The 12,396-nt window shown below is 39.5% G+C and overlaps 1 protein-coding gene across 1 annotated transcript in view; it reads right to left on the bottom strand.

Annotated features, from left to right (window-relative positions):
* Positions 1 to 10,843, bottom strand: part of fbn2b (fibrillin 2b) — an 81,601-nt gene extending 70,758 nt beyond the window's left edge. The window contains exons 1-2 of the mRNA XM_042516665.1: positions 10,769 to 10,843; positions 5,832 to 6,152 (exon numbers count right to left, since the gene is read on the bottom strand). Coding sequence (XP_042372599.1) covers positions 5,832 to 6,010 — 179 coding nt within the window. The 5' untranslated portion in view covers positions 6,011 to 6,152; positions 10,769 to 10,843. The remainder of the gene's footprint in view (positions 1 to 5,831; positions 6,153 to 10,768) is intronic.
* Between the last annotated feature and the right edge of the window lie 1,553 nt (positions 10,844 to 12,396).

Here is a 12,396-nt window from a genome sequence, read left to right on the forward strand (position 1 = left end):
CTCCCTCTCTCTCTCGCTCTCTCTTTCCTTCAGGTCAATGCCTGCTCTCCTATCGCAAAGAGGAGGCTTTAGAGGATGAACTGAAGTAAAACAGAATGAAAGACAGCCATAAAAAACGGACTTTAAGCCCCAGGGGTTTTCCTCAATATTGAAATGTCCCACTGTTCTCAGGGCTCAATCTAAAGGAGATTAACTCTTCTGTGGCCATGTTGCCGCCTTTGAAGTCGCCTCCTGGCCCGTGGATCGCTCGTTAACTGCCATTAATAGTAATAAAAGGAACATGGCTGCCACCTCATCCAAGAGGAAATATGAAGAATGAAAGCGAAAAGGATACTTCAGTCTGACTTCAAAGTAAAAGGGGGAGGCAGATTTTCAGACGGGTCAAATAAGTACACACAGTATCAGAATAAGCATTTACTGGAAGTTAAAGACACTCAATTAATTTCATTAGTTTTTAGAGTTTAAACAATTATTTGGGAGTTATGGAGTTCGTTTTATATCCAAATACATATGTATACAAAAGACAAATTAACATTAATAATAATAATTGAAAAGTTTAGTTTTGTAGGAGAGGTTAGAAGCCAAAAATTGCTGATGGAGATACCTCCAGTATTAAATAACAATAATCATACATAAAAAGAAAAAAAAACAAATAGAACATAACTGTTCAAAATTTCAAGACTAAGCAGAAATGCAAAGTTGATAAAAATGTAGAAATCGCAAAGTGAAATGCATTACACATGAATCAGTCTTTGCAAATAAGAGTTCTTTTTAATTTATAGAATATGAGTTGATTAAACCATCTATAGAAAATGAAGCTGAGAGAAACTATTTTGAATTAATCTCGTGAGTCATTTTTGTAGGTAAATGTGTTAAATATTCTGACTTCAGCTTTCCAAATGTGAGAATTCGTTGTTCTCCTTTGTCACATAAACTGAATATCTTTGGCTTCTGGACTGTTTGTGAGAAAAAACAAGCAATACGAGAAGTCATGTTGGCCACTGGGAAATTCTGCTAGGGCATGTTTTCGCAATTTCGTCATTTGCTAGATTAATCAACTAATCTTGAAAATAAACTGCATATGAATCAATTATTAAAAATAATAGGCCATTTGAGCTCTTATTCTCTTGTAAAGTATTGAAATGTTTGTGGTTTTGTTGGGATTTTCTGCAGAGTTATAAAATTAGCAACAGTCAAATCAACAAGTTACGCAGCTGTAGCCTGAGGGTCCTCTCGCATGCAGGAATCCACGGGGTCAAAAGGTTAAGGCAGTTCAGAGCAGCCGGCCTCTGCTGACCGGCAAGGAAGGGCAGCACTAGGCAGGCATGGAAAATGAGTACAGACAGTCTGTTTCCAGACAAGAAGTTCACAGTTGCTCAGGCCCCAGGTCAGGTGTCTGTGTGTGTCTGTGTTTTGGTCAAAGGTCAAAGGTCATCTGCCTGGTATCTGACCCTCCTTGAGGAATCTCTACATATTGCTGCCGCTAGCGACACCTGGACCTGGTGCTCTCCTATCAGATCTAGGAGTGGGGATGTTAAGGAATGTAGTGTACAGAAAATGACCTACAGATGGTGATAAGGCGAATAGATATCAATCAGTGGTGGGAGATTTACTCGAAACAACTGTAAACTGTAAAATGAAAAAATGTAAGAGTACTTATTGTAAAGTCCTGATCTGCAGGGTAACTGCACCCGTCAGATAAATGAATTCAGTTGAGTGAAATATTTCAGTTTGAAATATAGTTAAGTTAAAGTGAAAAAAGGCAATTGTGAGCAAAAACGGTGCTGTCAGTGTGCTCCAGTGGAAAAAGGGTGAGCGACAAGAGGAACAGATAGCTTGATAACTTTGGAAGTAATCTTGCTAAATGTATGCCGTTAAAGAATTTAAATTGAATTGAACTGGGAAACAGAGATAAAGAAGGAATGAGTGAGAGATTGCTGGCAGCGTAGAAGAAGCGGACACTTTATAAACTTGCAGTAAATCACTATGGTGGTGTGTGTGTAGTGATGAGCCTCCTGGTTGACAGACAAAACGAGATACAGTCAAACAGCACAATAATTTAGACTGTGGTCAACCTCGCAAACCCCAGAGATGATATCTGCTTATTGTTCTGTGTTATAATGGGTTGTTAAGCAGGAGTAATTATAAATCACAAATTTAAAATGCTGTTTTTATTGTGTGCGTGTCAGTGTGGGTAGAGACGTCAAATGTGGGAAGTAAACTAATGGCTAAATCTTTTCATACAGTCCGACATTAAGTATAAAGCGCTTTATTAACAGACCACATGCCAATCAGCTGTCCCAGATAATCCAGTCTTTACAGCTCAGTCTTAGTCTGCACGTACAATACACGAAGCATAAAATGCAGACACATAAAATCCTAAAATGGAACCGAATGCACATAAAACAGAAACTGGCAATTGTTCACTCATCCCAAATATAAATTCTTCTCAAGCTTTTTTGTAGGTCTTTTTCCTTTCTCTGTACTCAAAACTGTACATACTGAAGGTCTGAGGTAAAGCGGTTCGTCCTGTAACATCCATTCTCTTTCAAATCAGGGATATGCCAAGGCAGACTGTAAACAGAGGGCACCATCCAGGCCATCAGGGTGGTATTGACATTATCCTGGAAGGGACTTGAGTAGCTGAAAGTAAGTCTCTGCTTTGGGGCTGATTGTCTGCCAAGTTAGCCAGCATCCAAGGCGTCTCTCCTCAGCAGAGCTGGGTAAAGCTGGGCCAAGCTGGGGCTAAGTTAATAAGGAGGGTGGCTGCAAAAAAAACTTGGCTGGATTCTCCAACTCCAGCATACAAGAAATCTTATTAAACTATAAATACTCAACTCTTTTGGTTGGGCATTGAAAGCAAGATAGAAATGAAGAGCCAAAACTCCCTGTTTCTGCTTCGCACTTTCCTTCTCTCATTCTACCAACCAGGCAGTCAATCACCAAAGCAACGCGGACCAGCCAGCCAGCCTAAAGTCTGATCAGATACCACCGCCCTTGAGTGGACTGATGCCAGGCTGTAGTGTGTGGTGGGAGCCAATAAATCAGAGTCAGTCAGCGTCAGACACAGCGCTACCAGAGACAGACCAGGGGATATGGAGCTCTAGCCAGCAAATAAACACAGCACCCCAGCCCAAGGCCAGCATAATGACCATCATTAACCTAACCTCCCTCCATCTCCCACACAGGGAATCTGGGAAACCCATACTGAGTTACTGACAGTCCACTGTGATTGTTGCAACTTCTGGATGAAAACATTGTAGTAGGACACAAGTTTGTCGGTGTGAATCAGTTGTAGTAAAATTCAGTATACCAAGCCAAAATACTCATCATGTTATTTCTTCACCCTACAGCTTCTGTCCAGATTTTAGACAAAACATGCACACAAGTAGATGACTAATTTTACCCAATTCAATATTAACTGTGATCTTTTTCAGCCAACAACACTCGAACAGTAACTACAAACAAATTCAACATATTAGACCTATTTGCTTTGGCTAGCCCGCCGCGGCACATGGCAGTTGCTTTCAAATTTTGGAATAACTCAAGTGACAGTTACCAGGCAACACCTAGAAATCCAATGAAAATAATCCAAAAGATCTCAAACGCTTTGTCAAATAACTCTGGTTTGTGGTACTCATGCTGGCCTGGAGCCCAGCATGCAAACAGATCTCTTTAGCCTTAACATACCCTGAGTTTCAGAGATGCTGGGTAATCTCATCACCTATTTACTTCGATACACAAAACTATCGCTACATGAGCATTTCATTCCCAACACAGCAGTGTTTCCAGAACTTAACAATGTAATGGAAAAAGTCTGCAGGCTTTTCTAACATGTTCTCATGAAATCACACACAACTTGATGGGAATAATATGCTATTGTGCAAGGTCCCCTGTACTCTCTCTCCTCTGCGGGCTCAAAGACAAGCTGTGAATGTGAATTACTACATAGTCAGATCACATAATTTATGTTCTAGGTTCAATGCCAATAACCTCAGCTGTGGTTCAATGCACACTTGATAGGTATGATTTGATTGGTGCATTTGTTCGGGGTTGTGTTTACTGTGTCCATATGAACACCCCTCTCATGTCTTATTTCTCGTAAGTAGAAATGTTCTTGTAGCTCTGAGATGTGACGCGTTTGCTGACTTTTTTTTGGAAATGGTGCAGGCCATTGATGCTTATCTTTCTGTGGATGGTCAGTTATATTATGAACTGGATGAAAATGCACAAAAATTTTTGAGACTAAAACACATAATTTCCAGCATTCTAGTGATCTTTTTAACGCTCAAATGTGTGCCTTTTCTGCAGCATTTGATGTAGTAAATGTCTTTTATTTTGTCAGAGTATAAGTCCTCTGCTACTTTGATGTGTACAAATGCACATGTTCTAAATTTGAATTTTTATTTTAATTTTAAACTTGTGCTTACAGTGGCTGCAGACAGTATAATGAAATGTAAAAGGACTGCCATGCTCGCTCAAACTTTGGTATAAAACATGTCCTTTGAAATGTGTCTAAATACAGAGGGACAATTTTTCTTTATTTAACATGGACAAATGCCTTCCATATTAACCAAAAATGACTGACAAGGCAGACATTTTTTTTTCTATTATGCAGTGGGGGTCGCCACTGGATATGTTTTTAGAGAAAACATCAGTTTTAGGACTCTATGTGGGCTTTACCCTGCACTACTAATAAGCCATAACTGAATATTATTCACGGAGTTTAGGTCTTTCTCTCTATCTCTCTATTTCTTCTCATCTCTCATTTACTCATGTGCTCTCTTTCTTTTATACTTTTCCTGCCCTCGGTTATTCTCTCTGCCGCTTTGTCACCTACAGCGGTGAAACAAATGCCCCTTTTCATACCCCCCTCGGGTGATACGAATACCTCATTTCCTGTGGCTTGGCACTGGGGGAACCATAAGCTGGGACAGATGGGAGTCTGATTGGAATAACTGATGCAGACACTGAAAACGGGCCCCGACAAAACAATCTTTGTTTTTCAAGAAGTGGCGAAATATACAGTGAAAACTCTTTGCCGCACTGACATACATCCCACACCCAGATTCATGGTGTTAAGGTAACAAAATGAAGGAGTTGGACTGCAAGAGAGAGAAAGTATAGATGGAGGAGGGGGAGGAGGGGGAGGAGGGTTGCAGCTGGTTAGAGGTGATCCTTGAAGTTCATTTCACTGGATACTCCCCACATACAAATGAACAACACCTTTAAAAACATACTCATGTATGTTCATATGTATCCACACACACCATTTTCCTGCCTCAACTTAACACACCAGAGCCAGCAATCTCCCCACAGCAGTCCTGAACTACTTTCTCCGGCTTTACTAATACACTGGATGGAATTTGGGTCAAGCTTTTCACTCATCATCCCCTCATGAGATGTATAGAAAGCTGCTTTTTCCTCCCTTTCCCATGAAAATGTTGATTTGCTGTAAATACACTGGGAGATTTCAGTGTGGCAGGCAGCCTGTTAGGGTCGAACATGTGCTGTTTTTGAGAAAACAATGTGGTAGTATTCAGCAGCATAATTTGGTATAAGGCGAGCTTGGCCTAAGCCCAGAAAGCACAGCAGTTGAAAGAAAGCTGCCAGGAAAGCAGAGAGGGGGAAAGCCATTTATATTTTAAACTTTCTCCAGATACAACTAGATATGCTCTGAGTTCTGCATGCAAAACTAAACTTAATGCACTTTTCTTTTTTCAGCACTCGTTTGAGTGCTTCTAATATGAATAAAATCAATAGCAAATTGTATTATGCGGCTCATTTAGGATTTACCAAACTTAGTGATGCACACAGAGTCTCATCCTTACCCTCTCAGTGTCTCCTGGCCACGGCGTCGAACCCGCTGCACCTCTCTCTGGTCCACGGTACCAGTGAAGCGGCTTGCTTGGTACGGTCCATTTCCAGTTTCACCCAAGGCCACATGAACCACCGCAAGACACATGGCCGCCCATCCCAGCAGCACCTGGGCCAGTTTGCCTGATCCCATTGGTTGGCCTGGCTATCCCTCCAATCGTAGTACCTCCGTGTTACCTCTCACTCTCTCTGACTCTCTGTTCACCCTATGGACCCAGGCTGAGCGGAGAGACCTGGATCCAAACCAAGTCCTGGTGTGCACTCCAGAGTCGGGGCTAGACGGGGAAGAAAGAAGATGAAAGCTATAAACAACTTAAAAACACAGTGACTTATCAAACTCACGCTGAGGGTGAAAAGTTCAGCTCACCTGACACAACGAGACCCAACCGTTTTTGGCTGCCATACCCCCAAAACCCCATCAGATGAGCTCATCATGTGCATCATCAGCACCATCACTCATTGTTACAAATGTGTCAGTTTGAATTCACTATAAACTTGATGTTGTTGATCACTGTTGATGACATAAAATTAGGTCTTTTTACAATTTTTCATATAATTTAATCATTAGTGTGTAGGTTCTTTCGGTCTCAAATTACTGCTTGGTGACAGAGGCTGGATGTTTCAGTCATCCATTACTTTTAGCAAAGGCTAGCTCACTACTTTAATTGTTTATCCATTCATTTAGCTAGCTGTCTATTTCAGCCATTATCTATTACTTTAATCAAGGCTGGCCATCTACTTGAACTGTTTCTCCAATATTTTTAGTTAGTTATCTATTTCCACAACATATCCATTATTTTAAGCCAAGGCAAGCTCATTATTTAATTCGCTTATTCATTATTTTTGGCCACTATTTACCAATTGCTGTTACTTTTTCTCAACTGGACTGAAGTTATTTATTGCATTAAATTGCTGATATCACTGAGGTCATCTGCATTATGTTGCACTCAGTAAAACTCAAATTTAATAAATCACAGGTTGTAAAACTGTGTAGACTGTCATAAAGACAGATGAGGAGCATTAGCTGTAACAACATAACCTTTATTAACTTTTTATAAAATAGAATCAGTACAAGGTCATTTAAAAATTTAAACAGTAAATGTATGATCACATTATGCCGTCTGAGGCGGAACAGTTGTACTTTTTCTCATTTTTTATTTTAAAATCGCTCTGGGAAAGATTAAAAAGCTGTTTGATACTGCGACGATTTCGAAACATCGACTTCCGGTTCAGAACCGAAAGCACGTCCGTCTTATCTTATGGCTTTCTGAATGGGTTTTAGGTAAAATGCCTTAAATAAGGTCTGTGGCAAACACAAGCTAAAGATATTTAGACGTTTTGTTCTGCAACATGAAATACGTCCGCTTAAACCCGATCTTTGAACATTTAAGGTTTTACTCGTCTTAAAAAAGGCGGTTGCTAACATGTGGCTAAATGGGACTACAGTGTTTGTCGGGGACGTTAGACGTCATCAGACCTGACCCAGAAACTTATTAAACCCACTTGTTCACTTTTACACATTTACAGACTCTCACTCGAACTTGTATATTTATCTGTTTATGATACTTTTCAATCGTGTTTTTACAGCGTTTTTACTTGTGACGTTTAACTCGTGCGACCACGGTGTAGTTTGTGCATAGCCTGTCAGTAGCTTTTTGCTTCTGGCGATTTAATTTACACTTCAAAACACACAAAAAAAGTGTTCGTCTGTGAAGATTATCATGCTGTACCAAACATGTAATCATAATAAACTTGTTTACGCCACAGAGTTTATTTTTGGCGATAACCGAAAATCCCGTACGGTTTTTGACGACGGAACCAGTGCGATGTTTACTTCCTGGTTGGCCTACAAAAATACGTCATCCGTACAACACGCTATTCTTCTTCTCTTAGTTTATCGAAGAACTACAAACCAACGTTACAAGTGCATGATTGACGCCACCTACTGTACCGGAGTGTGTAACATCATGACTGTGGTGAGTTATAATCTGGAAATTAAACCTGTTTCGAAATGAATATTTAATTATGAGCTAGCTAACTACTTAAAAAATGTATTCATTTCTTTTTGACAAGGGTAGTTAGCTATTACAGCCATTTATCCATTACTTTTAGCCAAGGCTAGCTAGCTATTCAACCATGTATTCATTACCTTTTACCAAGCTTCCTATTTCAACTGTTTATTAGTTTTAGCTAGCAAGCTCTGTCAACCATTTATCCATTACTTTTAGCTAAGGCTAGCTAGTTACTTCAACCATGTGTTCATTGCTTTAAGCTAACCATCTCAACTTATCCGTTTGCTTGGTAACTAATGTTAGTTTTCAAGCATTCTCAATTTACAGGACAAGGTTTTTATGTGTTGAACTTTGATAGACTTATTATTGGTCATTTTAATGAAATTAGGCCTAGTTAATTAGTTGAGTTTACCAAATACCTCCTTACAACTGTGGATGTACCCCAGGTTAGGACACTGATCTAAGAAACCAAATCAATACAGCTAAAATCATTCTCATACATTTTCCAGCCTTTAAAATTTGTGAACAAGACACAGTTAAATTCTCTTGTGAAATGATCTGCAACAAAATTATCCACTCATGGCATTTTTTTGTTTGTGACATGCTTGGTGGTTACATTGAGAAAAGAGAAAACATATGAGTTGGGAGGGTGAAAAAAAGAAGAGCATGCAAGGAAATAGAAGAGACACTTAAATCCTGACTTCCAGCAATCTGTTTTCACTATACTGCGCTTCAAAGCAGGCTCGTGAGTGGTTTATCACTCCACAGACACCAAATACTGTATGTAGTGACTGCACACTACAGACGGAGAAGTAATAAACTGATTAAAGAGACATGCTCATAGTGTAAGATCCAGTGCTGTTGAATATTAAATGTTTATTGTCATTAAAAGAGATGTTAATAAGGATTCTAATCATAGAAAATCAAAGAAGCTGTTAAAAAATTCAAGCATGTCTAAGTGATGAGATTATATTTGGTCCTTTCTAGGCCTCTGAAATATGTTTTGCGTGGAAAAAAAGGTGGACATCACTCTCATCTTTTTATGCAAACAGTGACAGGGTCATAAAAAGACATTGCTTCAGTTTTAAGGATCAGAAAGGGTTGCAATTCACTGCCCGATAATCAAAGCCTTGTGCCTAGAGGGAGCCAGAGAGTGAGCTTATGCTGAGGAAAAGATGATCAATCAACTCAAAATCTCTCTCCATCACACATACCACAATCGCAGAGAAGAGTACAGATATTTCGTTGATAACAAAGACCAATAAATCATCCATATGAAGCCACAAAATTAAATTATCCCCATTATTGTTCATTATGTGATTTATGCAGTCTACCTCTCTAAATCTAATTATTTGCTCATCCCATGCATCACTAATGTAGTCTTACAATTATGTCCTAACTGCATTAGCGTATATTAAGTTTAAAAACATCCAGAGTTCAACTGAACTGGACAGCCATGGGGTTTATTTTCTCTTCTCCACCTCATTATAGACCACAGGTTTAAGAGTGAACTGTGGGCCCCCCTGATGATATATAACCTCAGCAGACCCAGCCATGGGTCCAACCACATTATATATCTGGGCTAGACAAAGAAAAGAAAATTAATATGGCCCCACTGACTCAGATTAATTTTAATGGAAGATGAGAGATGGATGGGCAGTGAACTCAGTCAAGCATGCAAAAAGGAAAAGTGATGGCAGGACAGGAACTAGACAGGAAAGCATGGAAATTGAGAGGTACAAATGTTAACATAATTGCATATTATTATCCTATATTTCACTTTTTTCTTTTCCTCTAAGACAAATACAAAAGTATTAAAATGTGTGCATACATGCTACTTTGTGGTGGCCTATTATAACTAATTGTAAACTTTCAGTCGGACACTCCATACGCAGGCGCATTATGGCCCTAGTTATTACAAAAACAATAGATTTTCCGCTCAAACACGACAAAAAAAGTTGGCTTTAGCTGCTTGCAGAGAGAGAAGTGAATGGAGGCGGGATCAATGCCGAACAAAAGAAATGCCCGATCAATTACCGAGTGGGAGCTCGGCTGAGCACTTCTCAAAGCGTGCTGTCAAAATAACGCAGGTAAAGCATCCATCATGCATGATCAAATAATGAACTCATCGTTGGTGCGAAATGTGTCCTTCAATCTGATTAAGTATGAAAAACTGTATTGTAATCGCACAGTAAATTGAGAAATAAAACTTCACTGCATAACTTCACATTCCAGTACAAATATTAAGAAATCCAAAATCATACAGTTACTGCGAATTCGCGAGTGAGAAATAATCTTAAAGTCCATAAAGTACACAGAACTGCAGGCTCTATTTGTCACATTTGTAATAAAATATAAAACTGCCATTGACACAGATGCAAGTTGACAGAAAGACAAATATACTTTTTCCACAATATTGCAGCAGTGAACGAGCTCTGCAGGTCACCGCAACTTTATGAATGGAGAAAAACGCAACATCAGCGCCTCGTTTAAACTCAGATGGGAAAATATTTTTTTATTCCACTTAACTTGCCAGGACAACTTATCCAGAAAGTGTAAAAACACAGAAAATATGAGCAACTTAACTCCAAAACGTGACTTTTCCTGTCGGACTTTTTTTTTCTTTTCTTTTCTTTTTCTCCATGCAATTTCTCAAAAAGCCGGTAAAACGTTAAGCTCAGCGCGTTTTGATGCTAATCTTAAACTTTTAATCCACCCTCCTGCATCTTAATCCTGACATTTGTCCCCCATTTATCTAACATACATGCATAAACAGATAATCCCCCGTGAAACAACGGGCTTCTCAAACAATAGTCACAATCAAAGCCATTGATAACTTCATTGAACTGCACTCAACAGATCACTAATGCGCACAATACCTTGCAACAATTGGAGTGCCTTGGCGTCGAGGAGCCCAGAGTCGGAATTTGAGACAGGATATGTGCCCCTGAATGGAATATTGAACTATAGCCTTGTGAGAAAAAGAGAAAAGTTAGGGAAATGCCCTGTTTGGGAGAGGGGAGGGGACACAAGAGTGAGGCAGAGACAGAGAGAGAGAGAGGGGGTAGTAACGGACTGCAGGACAAACCCACATTCCTCAAGACTCCTAGAGTTGTTATAACAGGGGCCAAGCAGCTAAACCTTCACACTGTGGCTAACATGGCTGCACTATCATCACTTTGCAAAAAAACACTGCTTCAGGCTGTGATAAAAATCTCAGCAGAATAGGTGATCTTTGCTGGTGGCTGGGCTGCATTTGCATTAACATCAAAGCTGTGGAAAATTAGCCAATAATGACAGATCAATAGGATTACTCACATTATCCACTGAGAGGTGAAAAGGTCATTATAGTCCAGTGAGTAGGATTTAGGGGGATATATCAGCAGATTTTAAGATATTGTATGTGTTTATTTTAAGTGAAAAAATCACCTGAAAAAAAGAAATTGTTGTGTTTTTGTTACCCTAGAATGAGCCATTTAAAGCTGCAGGTCCTAATCCACAGATATTGCTATTTTGCAGCATCATGTTGCTACAGTAGCCCAGAATGGACAAAACAAGCACTAGCTCTAGATATGGTCATTTGCGTTCTCGGGTCAGCCACCACAGATAGCAGCCATTCTGTGACAAGCCAAACAGCATTGGAAAAACCTTTATTTTTAACGTGAAACTGCATTATTTTGTGTTTTTACAGGTTTAACTCACTTGGTCTGTTTGGTTAGAAGCGGAGGAGGAGGCTGCTGCTGATAATTAAGCTGCAGGAAAAAACTCTGTGAACATCTCGAGCACAAAGGTGAGCGCACATTAGGAGGCGCTAGGCTAACAGCCTGCTCGACACATCGAACAGCATTGGAGAAACACTGTTTTTTTTAGCATGAAACTGCTTTTCTTCTGCGTTTCTAGTCGGCTCCCACCTGATTAGTTGCCATATTTGTTGTCATTTATTAGAAATTAAATGCAAAGTCTAAGCATTTATGTCATACACTACAGTAATAGATCACAGTCTATTTATAAATGAAGTTAAGTTAAATATGTAAATCATGTTTCTCTGTCACAGTGTGTCAGATTTACGCTTGCTATTCAAATAGCCCTGCTATTTACTGCCTCGGCCCACTGGTGCTTGTGATTGACACATCCTTGTGCTTTGTTGCCACAAGTGCTGATAGGAAGTTAACATACAGAGAGGCCATCTGGGTGGTATATTGGTGAGGACAGCTGAGCACATCTCAGATGTTTCTTCCCACTGCGCTGATTTCACCACTCTCAACAAAAACGGCTCAGTGTAGCTCTACAAAGGAGACTCTTTAGACTTGGATAACAAACAGCGAAGGTTGTTGCAAAGTCAATATTACAGTAACAAAAGGTAATGTAGGTTAATGAATCAATTGAAGGTCATGGGTACTTAAATAGATTGAAATTTCACATCAAAATAACTTCAATCTGACCATGACTAAGTTGTTATAAAAGCATATTCATTGTGAAACCTATCAACAAATGTGTTACTTTCCAG

This window comes from Plectropomus leopardus, chromosome 3 (assembly GCF_008729295.1).
Source record: "Plectropomus leopardus isolate mb chromosome 3, YSFRI_Pleo_2.0, whole genome shotgun sequence".
In the NCBI taxonomy this organism is placed as follows: Eukaryota; Metazoa; Chordata; class Actinopteri; order Perciformes; family Serranidae; genus Plectropomus; species Plectropomus leopardus.